Raw genomic sequence first — 24979 nt, forward strand, 5'->3', positions numbered from 1 at the left:
ACTATGGAAAACTTCACTCACAATTACAGGGAACAGATTAATAAATGTGGTAAAAAAGAGACCAAGAGATATTATGATGGCTTAAAACCTCATCTATAGTTCAAGACCATACTTCTTCATTAGTTAAATCAATTTAACCCTTTTTTGTTTTCTGTAAGGAGTTTAATCGTGATGCTGCTGAGCTTTTGATATGGATGGAAGAGAAGTACAAGATTGCATCAGATGAATCCTATCGAGATCCAACAAATGTTCTACGCAAGCTGAAGTGGCATGAGGCTGCTGAGAAGGAAATGTTGGCTAATGAGGAGCACTTTACAACACTGATAAAGGTGAAGGCAGCTTTGGAGATGTTTTCCATCTTGTACTGAAATTCAGATATGCTGACTGCTAATAAAGTGATGCACTGTGTTTCTCCAGAAAGGAAATCAGTTGATTCAAGACAACCATTACGCTGCAGTTTCTGTCCAGGAGAAGATGTCAGAGCTTCAGAAGAAGTGGAGGGAATTGTATAGCAAAATGATAGAACGAGGTGACAAACTGAGACAAGCTGGACAGCAGGAACAGCTCATGGAACTGCTGCAGGTCAGGAAGTCATGAGGAACAGAGGGGAGGAATGGCCTAGGAGCCTGGTTCCTCTATTGTGTGGACACCACATAAAAGAGAATACCATCCACATAGAAGTGGTTTTTAAGGTCTCCATTTTGTCTGCAGTTCCTGGAAAGAAACCCCAATATTATACTGTCCAAGCCAACTTCAAATTTATGAGCACAATAATAGTGCCAGAAAAGCATCAGGCTGTTGAACTTGGGCTCAACACTGCATCTGTGTGGCCATCCTGTACTGGGAAAACAACCCAAACTCTGTCAGGGGTCAGTGCTATGCAAACATAACTGCTTGCCTGGAGGCAGTCTGGGGCTGCAGGCATGGCACTGTATTAAGCACATGGTCTTCCAGTCAAATTTTATAACAAGGACAATATGCTGCGAAGCTGTTTTGAGACCATTGTGAATGGAACAGCTGTTGAGTTATAGCTACAGTCTGAAGTCTTTGAGGATTGTCTGACTCTTTTATATTATGTTGCTGAAGATATTTCAAAGAGACTGTTTTCAACGATGTGATTTAGTGTTTCAGAGAGAAGAGTATTCCAAAATAGTTCACAAAACAAAATATTCCCAGAAGATGTCTCTTAGAGACATCCAGACATCATATTACCAAGAAAGGACAATTGGAATTAAAAATTGTGTCCAGGAAGCTGTCATAGGAGGGGATGAGAAAGTGTTGAAAGGACAGTATGAGTGTGCTGTAATCTTTTCCTGGCAGGATGCCAAAAAGAAGATAGAAAAAATTGAGAAAGTTCTTCAGGAATCTGAGACAGGCCATGATTTGCGCTCCAGCCGTGATCTACTCAAGCAGCACAGACAGCTGGAAGATGAGACACGTGAGCTGGCGGAGAAAATGAATGCCATTGTATCTCATGCAAGGAAAATGGCCACCAATCACTTTGACTCCCAGAGGATTCTGGATGAAACACAGAAATATCTGAAAAGGTACGGTGTCCCTCTGTTTTTTGTCTCTGCCCACCTCTTGTGACAAATTGCATTTTTTATTCTACCTTCTAAAAAATTTTCTTGGTTGACGAAGTTTAACCCATACTCAGGAAAGATTTCTCTTCCCAGCTGGAGCTCTGATCTGCACCTACACAGCTGCCTGTTGACCCACCTCAACCTTTATGACTGAACATTGCTCCTTTCCAGCTGCACTCTTCCTCTAGTGCCTTTCTTATCCACAGGTTGTCCACTGCTTTGTAAGAGGTACAGTGATCCAGCATTTAATACATCACAGGACAAACCTAGGACTTTAAAAGTGTAAATAAGTTTTTCTCTGCTTACATTTAGTGTTATCATATAGGTCTGCTTGCCAAGGGACCCTTGTATGTGCAGCCAGTACTAAACATTGAAATTTAATTGCAAAGAATTGTCCAGTGCTTCGAAATCTCCTGATGGTGTTGTAGTCTAATTCCCTTGGCAGAATGAGGATAAAGCTTTGTTTTAACATATATTTAATGGATGACCCCTAGGTTTGAGTCTTTGCAAGCACCTCTTTATGAGAGGCATAAGTTGCTGGAAGCTGCTGTGGATCTTTATGAGTTCTACCATTATCATGACATGGAACTGAACTGGATCAATGAGCGCTTGCCTACTGCCCATTCCACCAACTGCGGGAAGTCCTTGGATGTGGCTCAAAACCTGTTGCAAAAGCACAAGGTACCTCCTTTAATCAAGTGCTTTATAGCATGGTTACCCACTGCACTTCACCTCAGCCTACAAACCTGCCCCTGCACAGTCAAAGCTTCCAAAAAGTACATTCACTGATCCAGCTCTGGTCCAGATAAAATGGTTCAGTGGATCGACACAAATCAGCAGAGTGGTGGTGATTTTCAGAACAAATACAACATTCCCGTGAGAACTGCAAAATTTGTTGTATTATAGAGAATTATTAATGTGAGAAATTGCATAGCTCTTCCCAATAAAAAAGGGTAAAAAAACTAGTGCATTTGACACTACATAGAAAAGAGTAAATAAAATAAAACTATTGTAGTTTTCTGCTTATGGCTTCATTATAAATTGTATATTGAAGTTTGTGTGTACTGGATTTTCTAGGAGAGCATATAACAGGCATTTAGCAATTATCTTAAATCTCTACCGATTTTTAAATGGTCTGAACAAGCTACAGTCACTGTATTTATAAGGACAGATTAATATTCATTTCTGGGGAGTTTGATTCTTTGCAGCAGCTCCTCACAGCCAGAGTGGTACCTCAGCTGTCCTGCACCACAAGCAATGCTGGATTTTGTAGCACCTTAATTGCAAATTTCATGAGAACATTTAAAGACTGGTGGGGAGGATTTATGGAGCAGTAGTCCAATAGTTTTCATGGTACTGATGACAGTGTCTCTCTTTGCATCATCCTCCAGCCCCTTCATCATCTTGGCTATTTTATTTTTCCATGACCAGCTCAACATTTTTTTCTGATTCCACCAGCTTTGTGTCTCATCCTGGGATCTGCTCCTTCTCCCAAATCTCCCTGGCTGCTGGACAGGGGAAGGGGCAGGAGCATGGTAAAGAGGGGACTTTGGTGTAGGTAAGTTAAGGTATGTGTGCTGCTTCCTTACACACCCTTCCCTCCTCCCTCGATGGCAGTACCAAGAGCAGAGCATTGTGCGTGTGGGGCTGGCACCAGTGACCGACGCTGCAGGAATAAGACAGCCCTGGTGTCCACTTGTTATACTCTGCCCACTGTCACCAGCTGCCAGTTTTGCTTACAATTAGGAGCACATAGAATTTACTTGTCCTCACATATCTTCCTTTATTCCTACTTTTTCTTTTCCCTCATTCCCAGGAACTGCAGGCAGAAGTGAATGCCCACAAACAGCAAGTCCAGCGGGTCCTGGATAAAGGAAAGACAATGATTGTAGACCAGCACCCATCAGCTCAGAAAATAAGTGAGAAATGCCAGGAGCTTCTGACTGCCTGGCAGGGCTTGGAGACATCTTGTGAGGGAAGGATGAAGCAGCTGCAGCACTCAGTTGGCTTCCAGGAGGTACAAATTAAAGCAAAGAGCTTGCACAATAGCTTCTTCAGAAAAACAAGAGGACCAAAATGTTAAAGTGAATAAAAAAACAGCTTTGCTGGGACTGGTATTCTCTCCAACTTCTTGAGGCCAGACTCATGGGAATGGAGGGCTGGACTGTACAGTTGAATGCAGCCCCCACTCTCAACCTGCTGCTCTGCAGGTTCCCTTGGGTTCTATACCCATCCCATATAGCTGTGCACAGAACACACATTTCTCCCAGTAGCAGCTCCTTTCTCTGTGTCTTTACACAGTCTCAGGCTTCAACTTACTGATGTAATGAATCCTGAACTGGCCCTTCATACTGGAGAATTATGACATGGAAATCAGAAAAGAGAGGATTTCTTGTGCTATCCATTCTTCACCTGTTTCACGCAACAATTTTCCAAGCAATAAAATGATACTCAGGAAGAGCTACTCTCAAATACTCTCAGATACTCTCAGAGCAAGTTAGGGGTTTTGGCTTTATTCTTCTCAATAGGCTTCTGGACCTTCATGCTTATCCTGTTTAAAAAAATAAAATTTAAAATGGCATGCAAATATTTATATCAATAATCCAAATTTTCTGTCATCAGTGGGACATTTAGGAGTGCAGTTACTCAGATGGTACATGCAGTTTTGTAGAAATAAACAGCATTTTCATGGAGTTCACAGCCCCAGTTAAAGTATGTTCTGTTCGATCGTCTGGCCTTTATTTCCTTTATATAAGAACACACTTGTCAGAACTGTAGATTTTATGAAGCCTGATTCTTTCAGTGATTTGAACTTCTCAGGCAGAGAAAGAAGAAATGTCCCACTGATATTATACACTTAGTTATCCTGCACTGAAGTCTTCCATCTCTGATCTCTTCATTATTTTATGATTTCACAGAGAACGGTGAATTAAATATCAAATAAAACATTACAGTAAGCCTTACAGTGCACCATCTATTTAGAATTTATTAGGTAAGAAAAATGTCATTAATTTTTTGAAAGTTGAAGCTTATTTGTTTTCTCTTTAACTGATAGTTTTTAATGAATACATCAGACCTGGAGGCTTGGATAGCAGAAAAATATCCACTTGCGACAAGCAAGGACTACGGTAAAGATGAAGATGGAACACTGAAACTCATCAAGAAACACAAGGTATTTCTCTGCCTAAATTCTGTGGGCTAGCCTGATCTTTTGGTCCCTCTGCAGTCATAAAATTGTTTATCTTATTGGTAGTTGAGTGCCCAGCCATCTACAATATTTTGCAGTGATATATGTCTACATATGGATAGATTGATAGAAGAGATCAGTGCAGTTTACTAACTTGGTTGGTAAAATGTAGTTTGGGAGGAAAGGAGGATGGTGAATACTCTCATATTCCTCTGAGGCCAAATCTGACTGTCTGCTTTTCAGTTTCAACAGATGCAAGCAGAAGCCTTATAATTTTTTCCTAAAATCAAAGATACAGATAAAGTATTAATCCAGGAATACTTTTCTCTACCTAATATTCCATCAGGGAATTCTAAATGTCTTTATTAATCTAATTAGTTTGAATTTCTGTACAATTTTTTTTGAATGTTGCTAGAAAATAATCTAAAATTAATCAAGTCCTGGAAATATCACGTCCTTCCCAAAAATTTTTCTTTTTCAATCACTACACCCTAGGCTGTTCACAGAGAGAAAGTTATCTCTGACAACTGACTCTCAACTCACTGTTTTTCTTTGTCAGGCACTGGAGCATGAGATTGCCATTTACCAAGATTTGTTGAAAGAACTGAGTGAAAGTGCCCAAACTCTTCCTCTTGTGGGCTCCATCCAGTATATTGAGGTTGATGCACCAAAGGAACAAGTTCATTCAAGACTCCAGGAGCTACAGGAGCTAGCAGCAGCAAGGTATAAACCAGAACTCCCCCTTGGATCCTAGAGTAGTATCAAAGCCCACTGAAATCAAGAAGAGATATCTCCAGTTACTTCACTGGAATTTATATTTATTATATTATAAATAAGTTATTCATTATAATTATAATGTTGTTGTTGTTAATAATTTTATTTTACTTCTATAGTTTTATAATTAAATTATATTATCTCTTCTTTTTCAATTATAATTAGGAAATTGCTTGTTTCTATATTATAATTCTGTGCATTTATGAGCTTTTCATTTTACTTAACAAGGAGTTTTGCTACATATTAAGGATTTGATATTTACCAATTTCCTCTTTATCTTTAATCATTCTCCTGTAAAGTGACTTGAGGTGCCAGATTCTGGCTTGTATTTGTAGTATTTAGAATCTGCTATCAATAGGAAAAAATATTATTAGAATATTCCCTTAATGTTACTTGAAAATTACTTGATTTTTACATATTGTAAGGGAGACAATAATGGATACACTTATTTATATACCCAGTGACTGTGCTAGTATAGGAAGTCTTTGACTCTTGAATCAATAATTTACTTTTAATTTCACTTTCTTTCAGATATTATTACAGCAAGATATTTACAACAGGACAATTGGCTTGTACCAAGGGTTTTAACACTTCCAGTTTGTTTTCAGAAAGGAAAAAGTGTCTGAACAACTTAGATTTTTCTCCCACAAAAATTTCACTCAGAAAAGGAAGAGGGCTCTGCAAGCAGAATAACAAATCTGAATACTAGAATAATTAAACCTAAAGAAAATTTTGGTATTTTACCTTTCTTTTTTAATCTCGTTTACAGCTGACAAAGTAAAAGCATCTATAGAAAAACCTGTGAATGAGAAGTTCAGAAAAAGAAATAATCTACAAATATCAAAAGGCTTCCGTGTGTTGAACACAGAAACGTTTTGTTTTCATTTTTCTAAATGTTAACCTGTGTCTTGTGGTGCCTTATTGGTGCTCTGGTTTGCACCTCTCATCTGCATTCTCCTTGGGCTGGACTCTTAACAAGTTACATCTCTTGTGATGAACATTTGTGACTCAAACTGGGAAGCCAGATTCTTCTTTGCTGCAATATTTGATCAATGGCAGGCTGACAGATGGAAAATTGATATATTTTTTTGCTGTGGAAGCCCTGTAACATGTCTGGCTGAATTATAAAGTAATCTAGACCATTGGAAATACATAACAGGTTGGAGCAATTCTGCCAAACAGGCAATATGAGAATTGCATCCAAAGGCTTTCACAGCATCTTCTTTCCAGATGCTCAGGAAATATTTCCTTCTCATTTTCACAAGCAATTCAATTATCTTTAGAAAGACAGATCAGGACAGATATGGAAACAAATTAAGGGGATTCTTTCTCATGGAAAGAAAAAAAACCCAGTAAAAGCAATAACAACAAACCCCAAGCAAAATCAAAAACAGAGCAGAGAAAGAGTTCAGATAGGCACAGTTCAGATAGGCACAGGAAATTCAGCTCATGAGATGAGCATGACCTGGCTGACAGCTGTCATCCTACAATCATAATTTCCAAATCTGAGAAATAATCAGCTCTTTCGTTACAGAGAATGAGTTTTGATGGTGAGAGGTTTTGGGGATTCATTGGAAGAAAGCTACTGATAGCCCTTCTCTTCTATTATTAATTATATTATCTTGTCTCCTTCCCCTAACAGAGGGAAGAAGCTCGATGAAACTCTTCTCTTGCACGAGTTTCTACGAGAATATGAAGATCTGGAAGACTGGATCACTCAGCAGAAACAAACAGCCAGCTCTGAAGACTATGGAAATGATTATGAACATGTTTTGGTGAGTTTTTTGAGTACCAGATTAAAAAATCAAATAAACTGTATGTAGTGAGACTCTAAACAGATACTAAAATTGTCCTTGAAAATTTAAAAGATAAGTAAGAACTAAGTATAAATAGCTGGAAGATGGGAAGAGAAAAGGGTGAAGTGGATGGGAGGGTCTGAAGAACAGGCAGTATTGCATCCTGTTACCATGAGGGCTGAGCTGTCTGAAACAACTGCATGCTAAAATGTCTACACCTTCAGAGAGCAAATATTTTCTATTTTTAATAAGTAGATATTTCAGTATGGTATCCATTTAGGATTTTTCTTTTTCTTTTTTCTTTTTGATTGTGATTGCTGATATACAGACATAGCATAGAAACCAATCTAATGTCAGCCTGTTACAAATCACTGCAATGTCAGCCTGTTACAAATCACTACAATTCACCTGTTCATCTTAATTTTTATAATTTTTATTATTTATTTCAAAATAGCTTGTGTCTTAAACCTTAAAATCAGACTCCATAATCCATTTACAGCACTGAATACACATTTGCATTCATGAAGTAAAACCGCATAATTTTGTAATTGAAATTCATTGCACATAGAATGCTTATTTCTGTCCCCAGTAGTCATGTTTATGCCTCCCATCTGCATCACAAGCCTCATGTTTCGCTAAGAGCTTGAAGCTTCTCATGGTCATTGAAGGTAGAATCCAGTCATTCTCTGAAGTTTGTCTATCTCTAAGTATTATCAGCTTATTACCTGTTCTATGGCTGTGTTCTGATGAGCAGGTATGTTTGGAAAAAGAGAGCACTTAAAAGGGGTTTTCTCTTTATTCTTGTTTTCCCTTCTAAAGCAACTTTGTGCCAAATATGATACATTCCGACATCAGTTGGAAGCAGCTGGGAAAAGAGTTGTGGCTTTCCAGCAGCTGGCAGACAACTTGCTGAGCCAAGGGTATTCTGAGTCCTGGGAAATTCGGCAGATGCAGAAACAACTAAGGTAGGAGCCTTGTGTTAGGTCTAAAAGGCTTTGTCCTTTCCATCTGCTCTCAAGGAGGAGGAAGTAACAAGAAACTAGGAAGGGATAGGGCATGTCCTCCTGATTCTCTAATTGCAAACTATGTAGTTTGCTCACACAGAGTTGCTTCCAGCCTCATTTAAAAACAAACATCATACTTGCTGTTCTGTCTTCTTGTAAATTGCTTTGGAGGTGTTTTACAAGGTGAACTTCCTTTGCCCTTTGAAACAGGATCACCAGCTGAAAGGCTCAAAGTGAAGTTTTATTGCTTCTTTTTTTTTTTAGTTTGAATCCCATCGCTGCTCTGCAGAATAACATTGAGATGCTCTGAGCTTCTTAGTTCTGGCATCAGTCCAAACTGGCCCAAAGAAGAAGTGTGTCTGCAGGCAGCTGTGGTTACCACAATATAAGAGAGTTATTAAGCTGTTAGAGAGTGTCCAAAGGAGGGCCATGAGGATGATGAAGGGCCTTGAGGGGCAGCTCCTCATATGAGGAGGGGCTGAGGTCACTTGGTCTGTTCAGCCTGGAGAAGACTGAGGGGAGACCTCACTGCAGTCTGCGACTTTCTTGTGAGGGAAAGAGCTGATCTCTTCTCTGTGATGACCAGTGACAGGACCAAGGGAATGGCCTGAAGCTGAGTCAAGGGAAGCTTAAGTTGGATATTAGGAAAAGGTTTTTTACCCAGAGAGTGATTGGGCACTGGAACAGGCTCCCCAGGGAAGCAGTCACATCACCCTGAGTTCAAGAAGTGTTTGGAGAAGGCTATTAGATGCATGGTGTGATTCTTGGGGTGTTCTGTGCGGGGCCAGGAGTTGGATTTTAATGATTCTTGTGGGTCTTTCCCAACTCAGGATATTCTATGATTCTATGACTCAGTACTCCAAGTACTGCATATAACACCTGAAAAGTGCAATTGAGGGGGGGAACTCTTAAATAGGACCATTTCTTTAAGTTCCTGGAGCAGACAAGAGGGCAGAGTAGGGTGAGAGATATGTTGCCATTCAGAGAATAGCTCCAACAGAATTTAAAGGCAGGAATTAAAAACTAAGCAAGAACAGGTTCTGTTTTCAGTATTTCTTTAGACTGTTGGTCTCCTTTATCCCTAGTTTAAATGTTTCACATTGTTCTTTGCCCCATTCTACCTTGAAGGAACTCCTGGGAGGAACTGTTGGAAATGACCAGATCACGAGGGGGGCGGCTGAGAGATGCTGAGGCAATTCACAAGTGTTACCAAGATCTGACAGATGCTCTGACCCATATTGAGGTAAAAATCCATAGGAAAATTTCATATAATGCAAACTTTATTTCAGCTTTTTTTTTTTTTTTTGTGGAATATTCTTATGATTCTCAGCATTCTTACTGCTGACTTCAAATCCTGGGTAAATCTTATACACATGACTGGTTACCTTATGAGAATCACTGGTGAAACCAGATGGAGCTGGAGTTGCTGATCTGTGGGAAAAGCCGAGAAGATCAGGGCTTGCACTAAGGTGCCTCACAGTGCAATGCATACAGTGATGTTGTTTGCAGTCATCAGGCCTAAGAAACTACTGCCTTACCATGGTGGTTCTTTGTACACTGTTGTAGTTTTATGTGTGCTGAAGAACTCTCCTTTGAAAAAGGCATTTGTTTGGATTACAGTGACCATTAGCCTGGAAAGTTGTCAGGCAATCATGTGATCTGATGTGAAAAGCTGAGCCAAAAATCTTTTCCTCTCATTCCAGTGCCCAGTACTGGCAATAATTTCAAACAGTCCCAGCATGAAAACTAGGGGGAGAAGTCTCCTGAAAAAAATCTTCAGCCTTCTGTTTTATCTGAACATCCTGAAGAATTTCACAGAGAAACCACATCCTTGCTGTAATGAGAGGTGTGGTTTCCCTAACGCAGATATTTACAGGAGGCAGTGATCCAAGGGGTTCCACTGTTTGCAAGGCAACAGGGCTTTGTTTGGTTACATGTGATGAATTTTCTACTTGTTTGTGCTGGCAGAGGCTGCTCTATTCAACCATGTTATTCCTGTTTTCTTCCCCTGTCATGAAGAGAAAATCAAACATAATATTTCACCAATTACCAGCTGGGCTTTTCAGAACCTGGTGCTTATTTAACTTCAATGATGAAGTAGTTAATGCTGAGACAGTGACAAATAATGGTTCAAAAATACTTCACAGACCAACCGTTGTTTTACCCCCATGCTGAGTTTGGTCCAGGCAACCACACACCCTTCTTGCATGGCATCTTGTTAAGAGTTTCACACCAGGAAGAGAGAGCAGTTGTCTCATCCATCCCTTCCTGTGTACCCTGGTCAGAAGCCTACCAGGGAAAGGTGTTCTCAGAGGAACATAGTACTAGAAGATTTTGCTTAAGTCACCAGCTCCAGTGCCATCATAGTACAGGCAACTACAACATGCATCTCCTTTTATAGCACCTTACCAAGACACACTGTTGGTATCCCAAACTAGCCTCTGATTCTGTTGCAGAAATGCAGTTCTACAATGGTAAGATATGTTCTGCTAATTTTCCCTAAACTGACCTGGAACAAATTTCTAATAATTTTAGTGACAGTGCAGTTGTCCAGCTGAAATGCCTTTTCATTTTGCATACATTTCCAATGCATGTCTGGGTAACAACTACATCCATTCAGAACCTTTGTTGGATTAAAAAAATGTTTATGTTTCCATTTATGTAGTGGTCCCTCCATTTCTCTCATCTTTACAGTAATCTTTCTTGTGCCTGTATAACCAAAATTGTATCTAAAGATGGTTCACGGGAAGACCACCTGTATCTCAAAGAATGGACTGAAACTGTTGCTTGTTAATGCTACTTTTAAGAATTCACTGCCCCTGAAGTAGGTATTCAAGACTGATTCCCAACACAAAGCCTGTAAGAAATTTTCTTCTATTTTCTGATCAAGGAAAGACACAAACCTTCATTTCTAACTGTCCATTTGAATAGTTTAGCCATTAAGATATTTAGAAGTGAATTACTAGGAGATTTTTCTGACTTCCCTTTAGCTATCATAGTTGAGTAACTCAGAATGTCCTCAAGTGTGCAGTATGAGTTAGAGTACCCAATATTATTTAATGTAGGCTTGTAGTGAGTTTTGCTTGGAAATGGGAAAAAAACCAAAGCTTTCTCTTATTTCTTCTTTGTAGGAGAAGTCCAAAAGTATTCCAGATGATGTTGCTAAGGACATGAGAGGTGTGCAAACCCAGCTCCGGAACCATGTGGCCTTGGAGCACGAGCTCTCTGGGATTGAGCAGCAGGTAATGGCAGTCATTTGTGGTCTTCAATGTGTAGCCAAAGTTCAAGTTTCCAAGATAAGCATAATAATAATTTGGTATTGTGAACCAAATTATTACAGTCTCTCACAGAAAGCCTGGAAATCTCTAGTGATTTTCCTTCATTTTCTGGGTTTTTTATATAGTCAAGGTCTGATGGCAGTGATAAAGTAGGTAATTAAAACTTATCAAATAAGGCACATGCTGTAATAACTACTGACAGTAGTTCAATATGACTACTGAAGTGATTCACAGGGATATTTTTGATCATGGTTTGAAATGTAGGATTATGCCAGGCTTTGCGATATGCTTATTTTCTTCTTCAAATTGTTCCAAGTGATTTCAAGGAAAAATCCAGAATCAGTTTTATGTGCAGAGAAAATTAATATTGGCTCAAATTGGATTGTGAGAAAAAAGGATGGCATTCACAATACAAATATGTAAATATAATGTAAATAAATGTAAATTTTACAAATATGTGAAATTGTATGAGAACAGGTACCTTGTATATGGGAGACTTAATTGGCTTCAACAAATATTAAAACTAGCATGAGTTTTCACTCTTGTATAATATGTGTAATAGTATACAATAGTATATACAGTGTAAAACACAGAATGAGTTATACTGAGATTACTGAAGTTATCCCAGTATTACTTATCAGGGGCCTCAAATATTTTGGCCTTAGCGCAGTAACATTAGAATTGATCCCATCAGCTTCTCATTACTTTTAAGAGTAAAAAAGCATGAGACATGCAGGAAGAGAATGTAGTCACAGTTAAGCTATATAGTCAATGAGCAAAAAATTGGTCTGCTATTACTTGCATTATAATAGTAATTATAATACTACTTTCATTATTCATATAATAAATGGTGTAGTGAAAAAGGGAAAACAAATCTGCCTCTGAAAAATCACTTGTGATGAACCTTGACAAACACTGGATGTCACTATTACTCCACAAGACATTATAAAAGTTTTTGTTTAATACAAGTAAAGTTAAGTCAGAAAATGTTGCTTGAATTGTATTTTCATGTACAGAAAAGATAGCCCTTATCAGGACTTTTCTAATAATAGCAGGATCTCCATGATGCTGTCCTCCTAACCCTCTTCTTTCATCCCCTGTGCACAGCTGCAGGAGCTGATCCACTCTGCAGATCAGGTGCTGCTCCATTGCTCCAAGAAGCAGGTGGAAGACCTGAAAGCAAAGCAGCAGGCAATAGTGGCCAACTGGAAGGCCCTGAAGTCCAAAGTGGTGCAGCGTAGGAGACTCCTGGAACAAGCCTACAAGCTCTATGAGTTTCAGGCACATGTAAGCACCTCTGCCCTTTGTCCCTCACTACTCAGGGAAGGTTGCCTGCAGTGGGTGTGAATCAGAGGTGCACTTCCAAACTGGAAAAGGCTGCAAGTGCTCTCTGTATTATCAATCAAGCATTTAGTGCTTATAGGTATTTAGAAAGGTGTTAGAGGATAAGGATCTTTTTTATAGGATAAGGATTTATTTACCTTCTATAAGAATAGAAGCTTCTATCCAGAGGTGTAAGGAATAATTGTCAGCTGTCAGAAGCAGTCACCGCTTTGCAGGAGTAGCCGTAATCTCTTCAAAGACTTTGCAATTTCCACTGAGTAAGAGTGACAAAAAGAGATGTTACTGTCCCATTTATAATCCACTTTTAAATCCACTTTAAGTTTCTTATAAGTGTTTAAATCAGCATTACCTGTCATATTTTATATACAGAAATGTTATATAGTTAGAGATAAAGTATGTTTATGGCAGTTTGGGGGTTTTGAGGGTTTGGTTTGTTTTTCAACTGTTACAAGTTCCATTATCATGTGCAGAACTGTTGATGGGGGAATTGGGGTGATTCTACTGATGTCGGTCAAAAGTTCATTTGCCCACTGTCTTTCTAACAGTATCTAGGACTGACAGGAAGAACAAGACAAACTTTTAGAATGTATTCTTCTATCATATATTGGATTCTTGAAGTCTTCAGCCTGGAGGCATTTTCATCAGGACGTGAATCTTGGTGGATTTCACCATTAAAATGTAGTCACTCAGAGTTCACTTCTTTATTGATTTACTTCATAGCTCACATCATAGATTTAGTTTTTCACTTCAGATTAAAAGTATTAAGTTGTCCTGATCCTGTGGGAGTGTTATTCTAATTTTTATTGCTGGAATGATGCAAAATACCTTAGGTTGGAATTTTATCTGAAATGTGTGATGCAGCCTGTGGTCTGAATGACAAATCTATAGCTCATGTCTTGCTCTGACAGTGTGTCCTTTGATCTTCATGACTCTTGACATCATAAAACAAAATGACAATGCCATATGACCATATTCTCAGTGATGTGTCTGGATGGGACTATGCCTCAGGCAACTCCCTGTCTCTTTGATGTTAGGCTGATGGCAAAAAGTATTCCCAATCCTATCAATTTTCACCTCCTTATATGAAAATAATTCCTGAAGAAGTGAAGAGCTGGTTCTGCAATTTGGTAAGCCTGTCTTGCGGCCCAGATGGGACAAGGCAGGATCACGCGGCCATGGCTATATAACCGTAAGAATTTCAGAAACTCTACAGTTGGTTAGAGCAGCTTTGCTGCAGAATATCACCCAAACTGCTGAAGGCAAAGAGGCAACTTTGCCTTTCCTCTTTCACCTGTGCCAAAAGGTGCACAAATTTAATGTTAGTCATAGCTTCTCAGAATACTTTTTTCATTATATTGTTCATATGCAGTCCACAGGGCTTTTTCATTTAAAAATTATCCACAGATTAAGTGAAATAAACAAACAAAATCAAATTCCATAAAATGAGAATTCTGCACCATCATCTAGTGTATTTCCTTACACCCCAGCAAGTACAATTTTAATGTGATTAAATGGCAGAGCTGAACCTAACTGACAACACACAGCTCAGCAGAGGGCTTCAGACTTTGTCAAGGATGATGAGTGTAGACACAGACTCAAAGTATTTCTGAATGATCTGAGGCTCTTATTGTGAAGTTTGTGCTAGGATCTGCACAATCAGAGTCACGCTCTGCTTAGGAGTTTCCTGCAGACTGATGCCTACTCTATCCTTAAATATTGCAGGCAGTGGTAGTCCAGTAACCTCTTACTGGCTCTTGATTTGTTTCATTGCATTATATATCCTGAGGCTTATGGATTTTTTCCTAATGCTTAGCTCAAAAATCTCAGGGACTTTTAGACATTTGCAGTGCCAAGTGCAACGTCAGTGTCTACATGACATCCAGCTGTGTGAAGGAATTAGTTCTGCAAATGGAAATTAGGACAACAGGTGTGCGCTACCATGGGCCACTTTAAAAGGACCACGGTCTTTTTGAAGACTCATTTAGTAGCTATGTTTACTGGCTTTTAAAAAGCAGTGTCTTGGCTTTAAAGGCTAAAGTCAGGACCCCAGACTGGCCAGTTTCAATTTTGTGGTGCTTTTCTGATTTTTTTTCCCTGGCTGTCTTTACAAGATTTACATGATATCAACAAAAATCTATGGGTAGAATGGAGCAGCCAAGAATCTTTTTCCATTACATAGTTTTCTTTGGTGAAAAAGCCAGCAACCATTTAAAAGATAAGCAAAAATATTTCATTTTCTGCAATAAGAGAATTTTTCTTCAGTGCTTACTATAAATAATAGTACTTCAAAGTACATTTTATAAACCTGAAAGAATATTTACTACCTAAAAAAATTGAATAAACTAATCCAGACATAGCTAAACTATAACCAATTTTAATCATCATTTATAATCCCTCGTATATCCCTGACAGTCCTAGTTTTCTCCTACTGCAGATTCAAATAAGATGCCTAAAGTAAGAGACTGTTGAAGGTATAGAATCAAATGGAGAAAAAGATATACAGAGAACAACAAATTATTTTTACTTGTACCGTTTTCTTCAATCACAGTTTAAAAATAAACCTCAGGGACGTTTTTAGCATTTTCATGGTCATAATTGCTTCAGACATTTTGACTTACTGCAGTTGTATTTATTGGTTCATCAGATTTTGAAAGTAAGCTAGCATGACATACTTGTTCCTCCTAATCTCAGTCCTATAGTTCCACATACATTATATGCTTATGCAATTTCTTCTGACCTGTGATTTACCCTTTTCCCACTTCTATTGGAGTGCATTTGTTTTTCGCCTGAAAATTCTCACTCTCATTTTAGAATATGTGCATAACCTAATTTTCCAGTAGATTTGTATCAGCAAAAGTTTTCACAGAAATGTAGGATGACCTAACAATGACCACATAAATGTAGGTTTATCCTTTTTGAGGGAATAACATCAGAAAGTACTTTAATAAAGATGGATTAAAGAGCAATAAATGATATCATGCTGTCACTGATGCAATATGACTATTTGATTATGACATTTCAAACCATGTAACACAGTATATAGGAATTCCTGCAGTTGTGTTATCCATCCTTATAAAATTCATAAAAATACTGCAAACACTAATGAAATATTTTATTTATCTGTGATTTTATTACCTATTATTCACTTAAAGTTGAAGAGTCAACCTTAGATTTTCCTGCCTGCTAACCTAAGCTTGAGCCCTGACCTGAATTTTCATATTTTCTGGGGTTCCAGGTGTGGGACTATTTCTTATGGACAGCAGAAATAATAAGGGAAATGCGAGCCAAGGAGTCTATTCGGGACATATCTACCAGCAGCCTGAGACTCACCCAGCACCAGCAGCTGCTGGCAGAGATTGAGGCACGAGAAGAGAAGTACAGTCATGTTGTACAGCTAGGACAGTCCCTCTTGCAAGATGAGGAAATGCCATCAAAAGAGGTAATCGAAACTCCTCTGAGCTCAGTCATACATATTCAGCACTGGACCCCAATGTAACTATGATTCTGTATTTTATCACACTGCAAGATACAAGTCACATACTCACTTGTCCCTGTGCATGACCTACATTTGCCTCAGTATGTGACCTATCTTGGGCATGAAAACATCTGCTTCATTTCTAACTCCAGCAGCAGATGTGTGGAGGCATCTCCTGAAGGCCCCTTGCAGCAAATCTGGACTGTTTCAAGAAGTTCACCATGTTCTGAGCCACAGAGTCAACTCTATCAACTTCTACCAACTTGTTTGATTTTCAGACAAGTGCTACACTTTGTATTACAGGGGTATACCCACACCAGGACAGTCTGGACAAAATCCTCTCAACCAAAGAATGAAAACAATCAAACATATGAGAGAGTTTAAAGATTGATTGAAACATTTTCTGTTGAAAAACATTACACTAGAAAATACACTAATAAAATATACTCCCTGGAAATGAAAGATTTAAATCAAAATGTCAGTTTACTCAAGACAAATAGCTTCTAAGATTCGCACAGCATTTATTTCTTTTTCAGTACCTACCAGCTCATTTCTGCCCTGATAATTCATTAACATGTCTCTTGAATACCTTCAGAAAAATGCAGAGTTTGTGCGAGTTACTCTCCCATCTCACCAAACTATTTCCTGAAAATTTGCTGAATATTTCACTGTATGACTATGGTAGCTAGAAATCTTGCTGACTTTAAAGTCCTTTGTGTGTAGAAAAAGGCAGGAAAAAAATCATTCATAGAAAGCCTGTGGATATACAGTGCTTGAAAGCTGAATAAAGTCCAGCATTGTGGCATGAATTCACTGACTAGAAAATTATGCTATGTTGATAATTTATATTTTAATATCTATAATATAAAAGTTTGAAGTGCTATAATAGCACTCTTAATGCTTAAAGATAATGAAGAATTAGGATCTGATGCTAGAAGTCACACTTGAGAAACCGTTACCTTTCTTTGCTCTTGGTCTGGACTGCTATATATGCTGTAAGAAGCACTTCTCCATTGCAGAAATGAGGCACCTTTGGTTATCTCTCTGCCCAAACAGAAGTGCTAGAACTTGTTCTAGTTGTTTTGTTTTGTTGGGTTTTTTTTCTGTTTAATAAATTGATGCAATTTAAAGGGATCATCCACCACTCCACTTAATCCTCTCTTCTGTCAACTTACCCAGATCATGGGATATAAAGACCAGCACAAGTTTATAATTGGAATTTTTTTTCAGATTCAGCAGAAGCTACAGGCTTTGTTGGAAGAAAAGAAAAATGTATACAATGCATGGAGACAGAAGAAAGAGTGGCTGGAGAAAATACACCAAGAACAAATGTTCTACAAGGATTGGGATCACCTTGACATGCTCCTGAACTCACAGGAGGTAAGCAAATTGTAAACTTGAAATAAGCAGCTAAAACTCTTCAAGCATGTAAACTCTTTCAAACTAAAAAGGCCACTAGTGTTCACCTACAGCTTGAAATCCTTGTGCCTGTGTACAGACAGGACAGTCTCTTTTATTGGTATTGTTTGTGTTGTGGTATCACTTGGAGACTGTAGAAATGTGCAAGAAGCTCTCCTTTCTCATATAGGGTTTAGGTATGAAACAGAAACAAGTAGATGATCCTTACCTGAAAGATAATTCACTGCAAATATATCTAAGAGGGAACATACGAGCATCCCAACAGAAGAGGGAGACAAGAGTCCAATATTAGTCCACTTTACAAACAGATCTCAGCTTGCCAACTGCTTAACCACTGACAAATTTGGTAGGATTCAAAGAGAAAGGAAACTGTAAAGAGGGTTTGAAGGGATTTTACTTTGCAGGTGTTGGTGGAATTCTCACCTCAGGTTAAGAGTTATGCTGGGAAAATGTAACTAGTGAAAAATGGATGTCAGCAGTGCGAGTTAATACAGAAAAGTGAATTGACTTCTCAGTTCTGCAAGGGCGTTGATAGGAGTGTGTAGAACAATAATGAAAGAATTTTTAAGGGGTATTAACTTCTGTTTGATGCAGTTGAGAAAAACAAGCTAGTGAAAAAGGCCATCTCATGAAAAAAAGAGGGCAGATATCATCAATGCAAAGAGACAGAAGGATGTTCTTATTATCAGCATTTTGCAGCTCTTGAAATAGATTTTTTTCGCTATTATTGAATTATATTTTGTCTTTCTTGCACTTTCTTTGATTCATATAACTATTTCAAAAGGTTCCATTTCAAGGTCTGGCATTTGCTATTACAAAACTGAGTGCAGTCACTCTGAAAATTCAAGAACTGATAGATTGCTGCAATTATGCTGAGACTTAGCATACAAACCACATCAATGGGTTGCAGGTTGCCAAACTGAGGAATTGGTGCAATGCTGGAGGAGGTTGCACCTCTGGGTTATTTTTCACTAAGGAAAAATAATTCTTAATTCTCCAAGACTACTGAGAGCAAAATATAATGGCTCTTATTTTGCACTGAGCTCTGTTTTCCACCAGTGCTTTCCACTGGCACTAAATCCTTTTGGAAACTGACTCTGAGCTGTGCCATGCTTAACCCTTTGTAGCACGTGGGCCTGGAGATTTCTGCTACTCCTTCCTTGAAGGAAATGCATGTCTATAAAATTCTTTATAATTGGTTCTTTTAGAAAGTGTGACTCGCATTCTGGATTTTGTGATATGAAGCAGAGAGTTTCCCCTAGGTGTAAAATATTACATAGTTCTGCCCACTATTTTTTGCTTATATAGCAAATGACATGATTTGCATTATATCTACCTCAATTCCCTACCAAGCAGTGGTACATCATTGTTAAGCTCCTGCATAGGAGCTTATCAGGGAAAATGTAAACACTACAAAAGGTTGGTCACTGTATTTTTTTCTCTTTTCATTAAATGGATACCAGCCAACACAAAGAGGCACTATCACTACAGCATCTGCTTTGCTCTGTGTAATGCAGGGGTCAATGTGTGGGAAGCTACTGTGAGTAGGTGATTTTTTTGCCCCTCAGTTGCGAGTCCTGGTTGCAAAAGTCTGTATTACTCATACATGAAAGGGTATGAAAGGGTAATGTACCTGGCATTTCTGGTATGGCCCCAGCACTCTCTTACAGGTCAGTGGCACTTCATATTACTTCTTTGTTCAGATGAATTTGCCATTGCCACAGGCTGTGACATAGACTGCCACAAAAGGGCTGGGTGTTCATCAGAGGCTAGGTAAATTCTCCTGGTGGGATCAGAAACCAGAAGTTTCTTCAGCCAAAGCAAAGCCTGAGAACGAAGACTGTGACCTTGAGGACCATGAGGAGCAGTTCTGTTATCAGAATCTTTTTCCCACAGTATCCTCTCTATGAACTTCCAGGGAATCTGGTGCTCAGTTTTCCTCACTGACACTAAGCATCCAGCAGGTGGAACAATAAAGTGAGGATGCTTGGCTGTCCCTTCCCACAGCTCTTCACACAGACCACACTTTACAGTCAAGCTGTCTTTTGCAGCTGCTCCCATCTGCCATGTAGATCAGAATAAACAATTTGACAGCGGAGTGATGTTCCTTAGTCACTACTTGTATTTCAATTTTCCACAGTTGAAGAACTCTTGGAAGACAAATCTATTTCTTTTGGATTGAACTCTGTTACTACTATGTAGAGTTAAAATGTGGCTGCATAGTGATTCAGACAAGCAGGATCATAGGAAAGCAATTTTTTTCAAACATGTTTTTAAAAAATAACTCAGCCAGGACATCAGCTGAAGACTCTCAAACCATTTTCCCAATGGGAAGTTCATCATTTGTTGTTTTCAGAAAGGACAAAAGCAAACACACATTCAAAAAGGATTCCTATCAGGCAAACAAATAGAAGCAATCTCTCCACCCTTTGCATTTCTTCTGACTTTTGTGTTTGAGTTAAGGCTGTTATGTGCATTTCACTTCTTGTGTCTGCAAAATGTCTGTATAAGGAAGCATGCCATAACTTTTCAATCCTATTTTGGCTGTACTTCATATGCCATAGACCAGAAGCAAGAAACAGGCGAAGGGAGAAGGTAACAGAGGAATATTTTAAATTAAGAATTACTACTAAGAATTGCTCTTTCATTTGCTGTCTGTGCCACTGTGACAGGTTTGACTTTAAGCCAGCATCTTATATTACATCCAAGTTACTTAAGCCTTCAAAGGATTTCTGCAGAATATCATCTACCATTGTTCTGTGCTAAAGAAAATAGAGTACATGTGAAGGAAATTAGGCAAAATCAATTTTTAATTTTTTTTTAATTCAGTTGTGCCATCAAATGGAACTTTTGTATGAATCTCTTGTAAGAGCTGCAAACTAAGATCTCATCATGCAGAGTGCAGACAATTAACAGCTGAAAAAGGAAAAGAAGGAAAAAATTTATTTTTACTTTGAGCAGAAACTGTGTCCAATACTCTCTGCTCTGTTCTGATCTTTTCACAGCAGCAGATCCACTGCTCAGGTTAGCTGCTTTTTTTCTCCACAGATGAAATAACAGCGAGTTAGCAGGCTGTCTCTGGCAGGCACTTCTGGCTCCCTCCTACTCTGTCTGCAGTCTCACTGTCAGAACACTCAGGGAGCAGAGCCGTATGCTCCGTAATTTATCTTTCAGCCCATTCCACACTCATATCGCTTTGCAGACATGACAAGAGGTGGTAGCAGTTTCAGAAGAGCTGAGATTTTTTATTTCGAATGTGGATTTTTTTTGTTCACATTTTTCTTCCTGGAGAATGTTTATTCATCTCTCATTCCTTTGCTTCAGAGGAAGAATGGAAATTTCCAGTGCCAAAGGAAAAAGGATTAGGGCTTGGTTTTAAGCACAGGGGGGAAGGCAAGCTCTGTGGCTTTGAATTTTGCATCATTTAGGACTAAGATTCAGAATGTCATACAGGGACCATTGCTCCAAACCTTCATCTGCAACCTACATCTCCACTGTGGAAGTGCTGCTCTCGTCCTGTAGAACGACCCCACCTCCTGCTTTTGAATCTGCCATGCAGGACAAGCGTTTTGAAAAGATGCCAGTGCCAGCTTGGCATCCTCCCACTGGTCAATCAGTTGCCAAGCTTGCTCCAGGAAATGCCATCTCACCACCTAGCAGTGTGTCTTACTGCTCAAGGCTAGATGTCATCCTGGCCCACACAGACCAGAGGAAAGGTTTTGGGAGCACTAGTCCCTGTGTCAGTCCTTCTGATGAGACATCCACGTGTTCCAGTGCTTGCAAGGATCCTTGGGACCATGGATATAAGAGGTCTAGCACTCAGTCAATATCTGCATCTTACAAGCAATATTCAAAAAGAGAAAAAAGTGCTCATCGCATTTCCCCTGGAACCAGTGATCCCTTGAAGCTTGCTCTGTCTTTGCCCTCAGATGTTCTTTCCTGCAAAGCTCCATCAAGCTGGACATCACGCCTAAATGTTGATCTGTCTGCTCTTCCATCTGCTTCTACGCTCCACAGCAAAAATCTGCCGTCATCCCTGGAACCTTGTGATTCACTGCCACGCCAACAACATTGCTGTAGCCAGTGCAATGTCCAAATGTCAGACCTCCACACTTCAATGAAGCTTTACATTTCAACGTGCAGCTTGATGATAAAGCCTTTTCGAGCAGGTTCCCATGGAAGCAGTCATGTTCATTCAAGTCTGCTCATGCCACAATTAGAGAAGGTGCCTGAAACTCCCTCTGGTCTTCCAACACGACCCCAGAAACCAAAACAAGGTTTCCCTTCAGGTGGGTCTCCAGCTCTGCAAATCACAAGATTTCATGTGACTTCCTCCAAGTATCCTGGCCTTTCCCAGCAGACTTTATCCAGAGACATATGGCTGTCCCCAGTTGTGCTGACTGGAAGAGAAAATTCAGGTAGCAGGAATGAGATCATGAGCAAGGCTTCAAGTCCAGACCTGATTGTCTTTCAGAATTACCCCTCATCTAGGCCAGAGTTTACGAAGACTCCATGTGATGGTCTAACACCTGCTTACCACAAGGTTTCCAAAATCACCTTGATACTTGCCACTCCTTGGACTGCTATGCCTATCCAGGTGGTAAGAGAATTTAGAAGAAGCCCAAATCCAACAATCTTTATCAAAACACATGATTCAGATAGAGCTGGTCCACCCTTTCACCCTGTGGAGATTGGAGCTGGCCTCTCTCTATCAGTAAACCCTGTTTGCTGCTCAGGATTGCTTTCTAGCCACTGGACAAGATCTGGCTTGAGGCCTTCCCAGGAAACATGCACTGTAAAAAGTGTATGCCCTGACAACCTTGTGACAAAAATACCAGCTCCCACCACAGCTTCAACTTGCAGAGACACAGCGTGTCCAGGGTCTCCATCTATTGCCGTCAACATTGCATCCTTTGGAACGGGGAGGAGAGTAGTGAAGATTTGTATTCCATTCTAGGAACATTTGCAAACATAAGATCTACATTGTGTTTAACCAAGCCATATGAATTTCTCTTTCAATGCACCCATGACATGTTCCAACTCCCTAGAGACGTCTTGCAAGACAAGAAAGCCGCTTGTGTCCTGCTGTCACCAAGGCTGCAGCTACAGCTTGATCCAGCTGAGTGAAGATAAGGACTCTGCTCTAATCCAGCATTTAACAAGTTTCATTTTAACCATTTGAGTGCTGTTGTTAAAACAGCATGCAACTGCTTACAGACTTTGCATGACTAGGCCACAGTGCTCAGCACTTTGAAGACTCAAGACTTTAGAGCCAAGAGCTGGTTTTATTCTCTGCTATGTTGGACTTGATGATCTCAAAGGTCTTTTCCAACCTAGTCAATTCTGTTATTCTGTAGTCAGTCTGGGACCTGGGAAAAAATCCTCAGTGTAGTTTTTCTTAGTTCTTTTCTGTTTCACGGTTTTCATTTCTTTACTTATACTATATTTCGAAATGGTTAATTCCTGGATTTGTAACTTTAGAAGTAAGGCTTGTTTTTCAAAAGCTCAAGTATTTAAGTGTGTAGGAAGAAATCACTTTTTTCCCTTATTAGAAAAGGAGAGGTACCACCCTTTCCTGAGGGAAAAGAAACAAAGGGAATTTAGTGTCCACAGCATGTCAAATTTGGATATCCCAGCAAAGTTTCTAACAGTGAAACTATGGGGTTTCAGAGGAATTTAGTCTGCTTTCAGACAAATGTTTCATAAGTAAATATTTAAATGATGATGTTGTTTGGGTGCAAGATTCTGGTCTAACACCTAATACTTACGGGGTAGGGAACAATACTGCAAATTTTGAAGAAGGAGGAAACAGGTGTGAGAAAGCAACTGTAGCAAATATCATAAAAGCAGCAGTTTTATCTCTGTGTTTTTCCCATATATATTTCCAATAGCAGATAACTATATTCTTATACCCAGGAGATAGCAAGAAGTGGGGGGAGAGAAAAAAGTGTTAAATAAATTCAACATTAGAATTTTGCATATAGATGGTGAGGACAGATGCCAATGATGTCACCATGGTAGAAAAAATGTATGTTTACTTTTTATAAGCAACTTTAGTGTCTTTTATTCCTCTTGTGGTAATAGTATGATATCTTCTTACAACTTTTACTGAAATGAAGTGTAGTAAAAGATTTTTGTGAGCCTTATATAGTCATGGTATCAAGAACATTTATTTACTTTGCTAAAGCAAATTTCAGATTATTTTCATTATTATTTTTAGTATTTACTTTTATCAGAATTCAGTCAAACCACACCTTATTCTTCTCTGTCTCGGCAGATAGTTTGGATTTGCTTACATGCTCTAAGTGAAGGTTTTTAAAACTGATAATAATTTAGAGTTTTAGTACATGGTTAGAACATAAAGATTTTCTGTGGTTTTCCAGCAATCTCAGCAGCAAGCCCATGACAGGCAGTGAGGGGCAAAATCTGTGGAGCTTGTTATATTTGGAAGAGAAAAAGCAGAAGAAGGAAGTGGATTTGCACAAATACCTAAAATATATTTTATTCTAGAGAAATAAAAACTGCTCTTCTTGGAATACAAATTTCTTTTGGGGCTGTGTCATTTTCCAGTGCATATAAATGTGAAGTTGTGGCATCCAATTTCAGGTTGGAACATAGTTAATGACTAAAATGTTTCATTCAGTATTTCTACAAAAGCTAGAGCTGTCAGATGCTGTCACATAACTATGTAAATAGTATTGGTTTATTTTAAATTATTTTTTTCTTAATTGGACTTTGCTTTTAATTCTGCATAACTAGTACAAAAAATGCAGCAGCTATGCAATGAACTCAGAAATAAGGAAAAACTCCAGAAACAAGGAAAGCTCCATGCTTTACAATGTTAGTAAGTTGAAAATTTATTCCAGAGAATCTCAGAAATTTCAAAAACCATTTTGTGGTTTTAAGCATCTTTGGAAGTCTTCACTTAAAAACAAATCTGTTTTATAGTGAGTGGCTGAGTCTTACATGCTTTTTGTGGCTGAATATTAAATTCCCAATGATGGGCCACGATTCCTAACAGAAACAAACTTGAAAGAAAGTTGATACCTGCTGTAATCTGTGGGAGACCCCAGTAGGGTACCTGAGGAGAGCTATGCAGTGTTTTGTATTTGAAATCAA

General features: G+C 38.9%; 1 protein-coding gene across 1 annotated transcript in view; it reads left to right on the forward strand.

Annotated features, from left to right (window-relative positions):
* Positions 1 to 24979, forward strand: part of SPTBN5 (spectrin beta, non-erythrocytic 5) — a 90335-nt gene that overhangs the window by 22955 nt on the left and 42401 nt on the right. The window contains exons 21-34 of the mRNA XM_031055786.1: positions 159 to 329; positions 418 to 582; positions 1321 to 1547; positions 2078 to 2264; positions 3400 to 3600; positions 4639 to 4755; positions 5330 to 5493; positions 7187 to 7319; positions 8160 to 8305; positions 9473 to 9587; positions 11476 to 11586; positions 12730 to 12909; positions 16202 to 16405; positions 17672 to 17821. Coding sequence (XP_030911646.1) covers positions 159 to 329; positions 418 to 582; positions 1321 to 1547; positions 2078 to 2264; positions 3400 to 3600; positions 4639 to 4755; positions 5330 to 5493; positions 7187 to 7319; positions 8160 to 8305; positions 9473 to 9587; positions 11476 to 11586; positions 12730 to 12909; positions 16202 to 16405; positions 17672 to 17821 — 2271 coding nt within the window. The remainder of the gene's footprint in view (positions 1 to 158; positions 330 to 417; positions 583 to 1320; positions 1548 to 2077; positions 2265 to 3399; positions 3601 to 4638; positions 4756 to 5329; positions 5494 to 7186; positions 7320 to 8159; positions 8306 to 9472; positions 9588 to 11475; positions 11587 to 12729; positions 12910 to 16201; positions 16406 to 17671; positions 17822 to 24979) is intronic.

Source organism: Geospiza fortis, unplaced genomic scaffold (genome assembly GCF_000277835.1).
Source record: "Geospiza fortis unplaced genomic scaffold, GeoFor_1.0 scaffold66, whole genome shotgun sequence".
Taxonomy (NCBI): Eukaryota; Metazoa; Chordata; class Aves; order Passeriformes; family Thraupidae; genus Geospiza; species Geospiza fortis.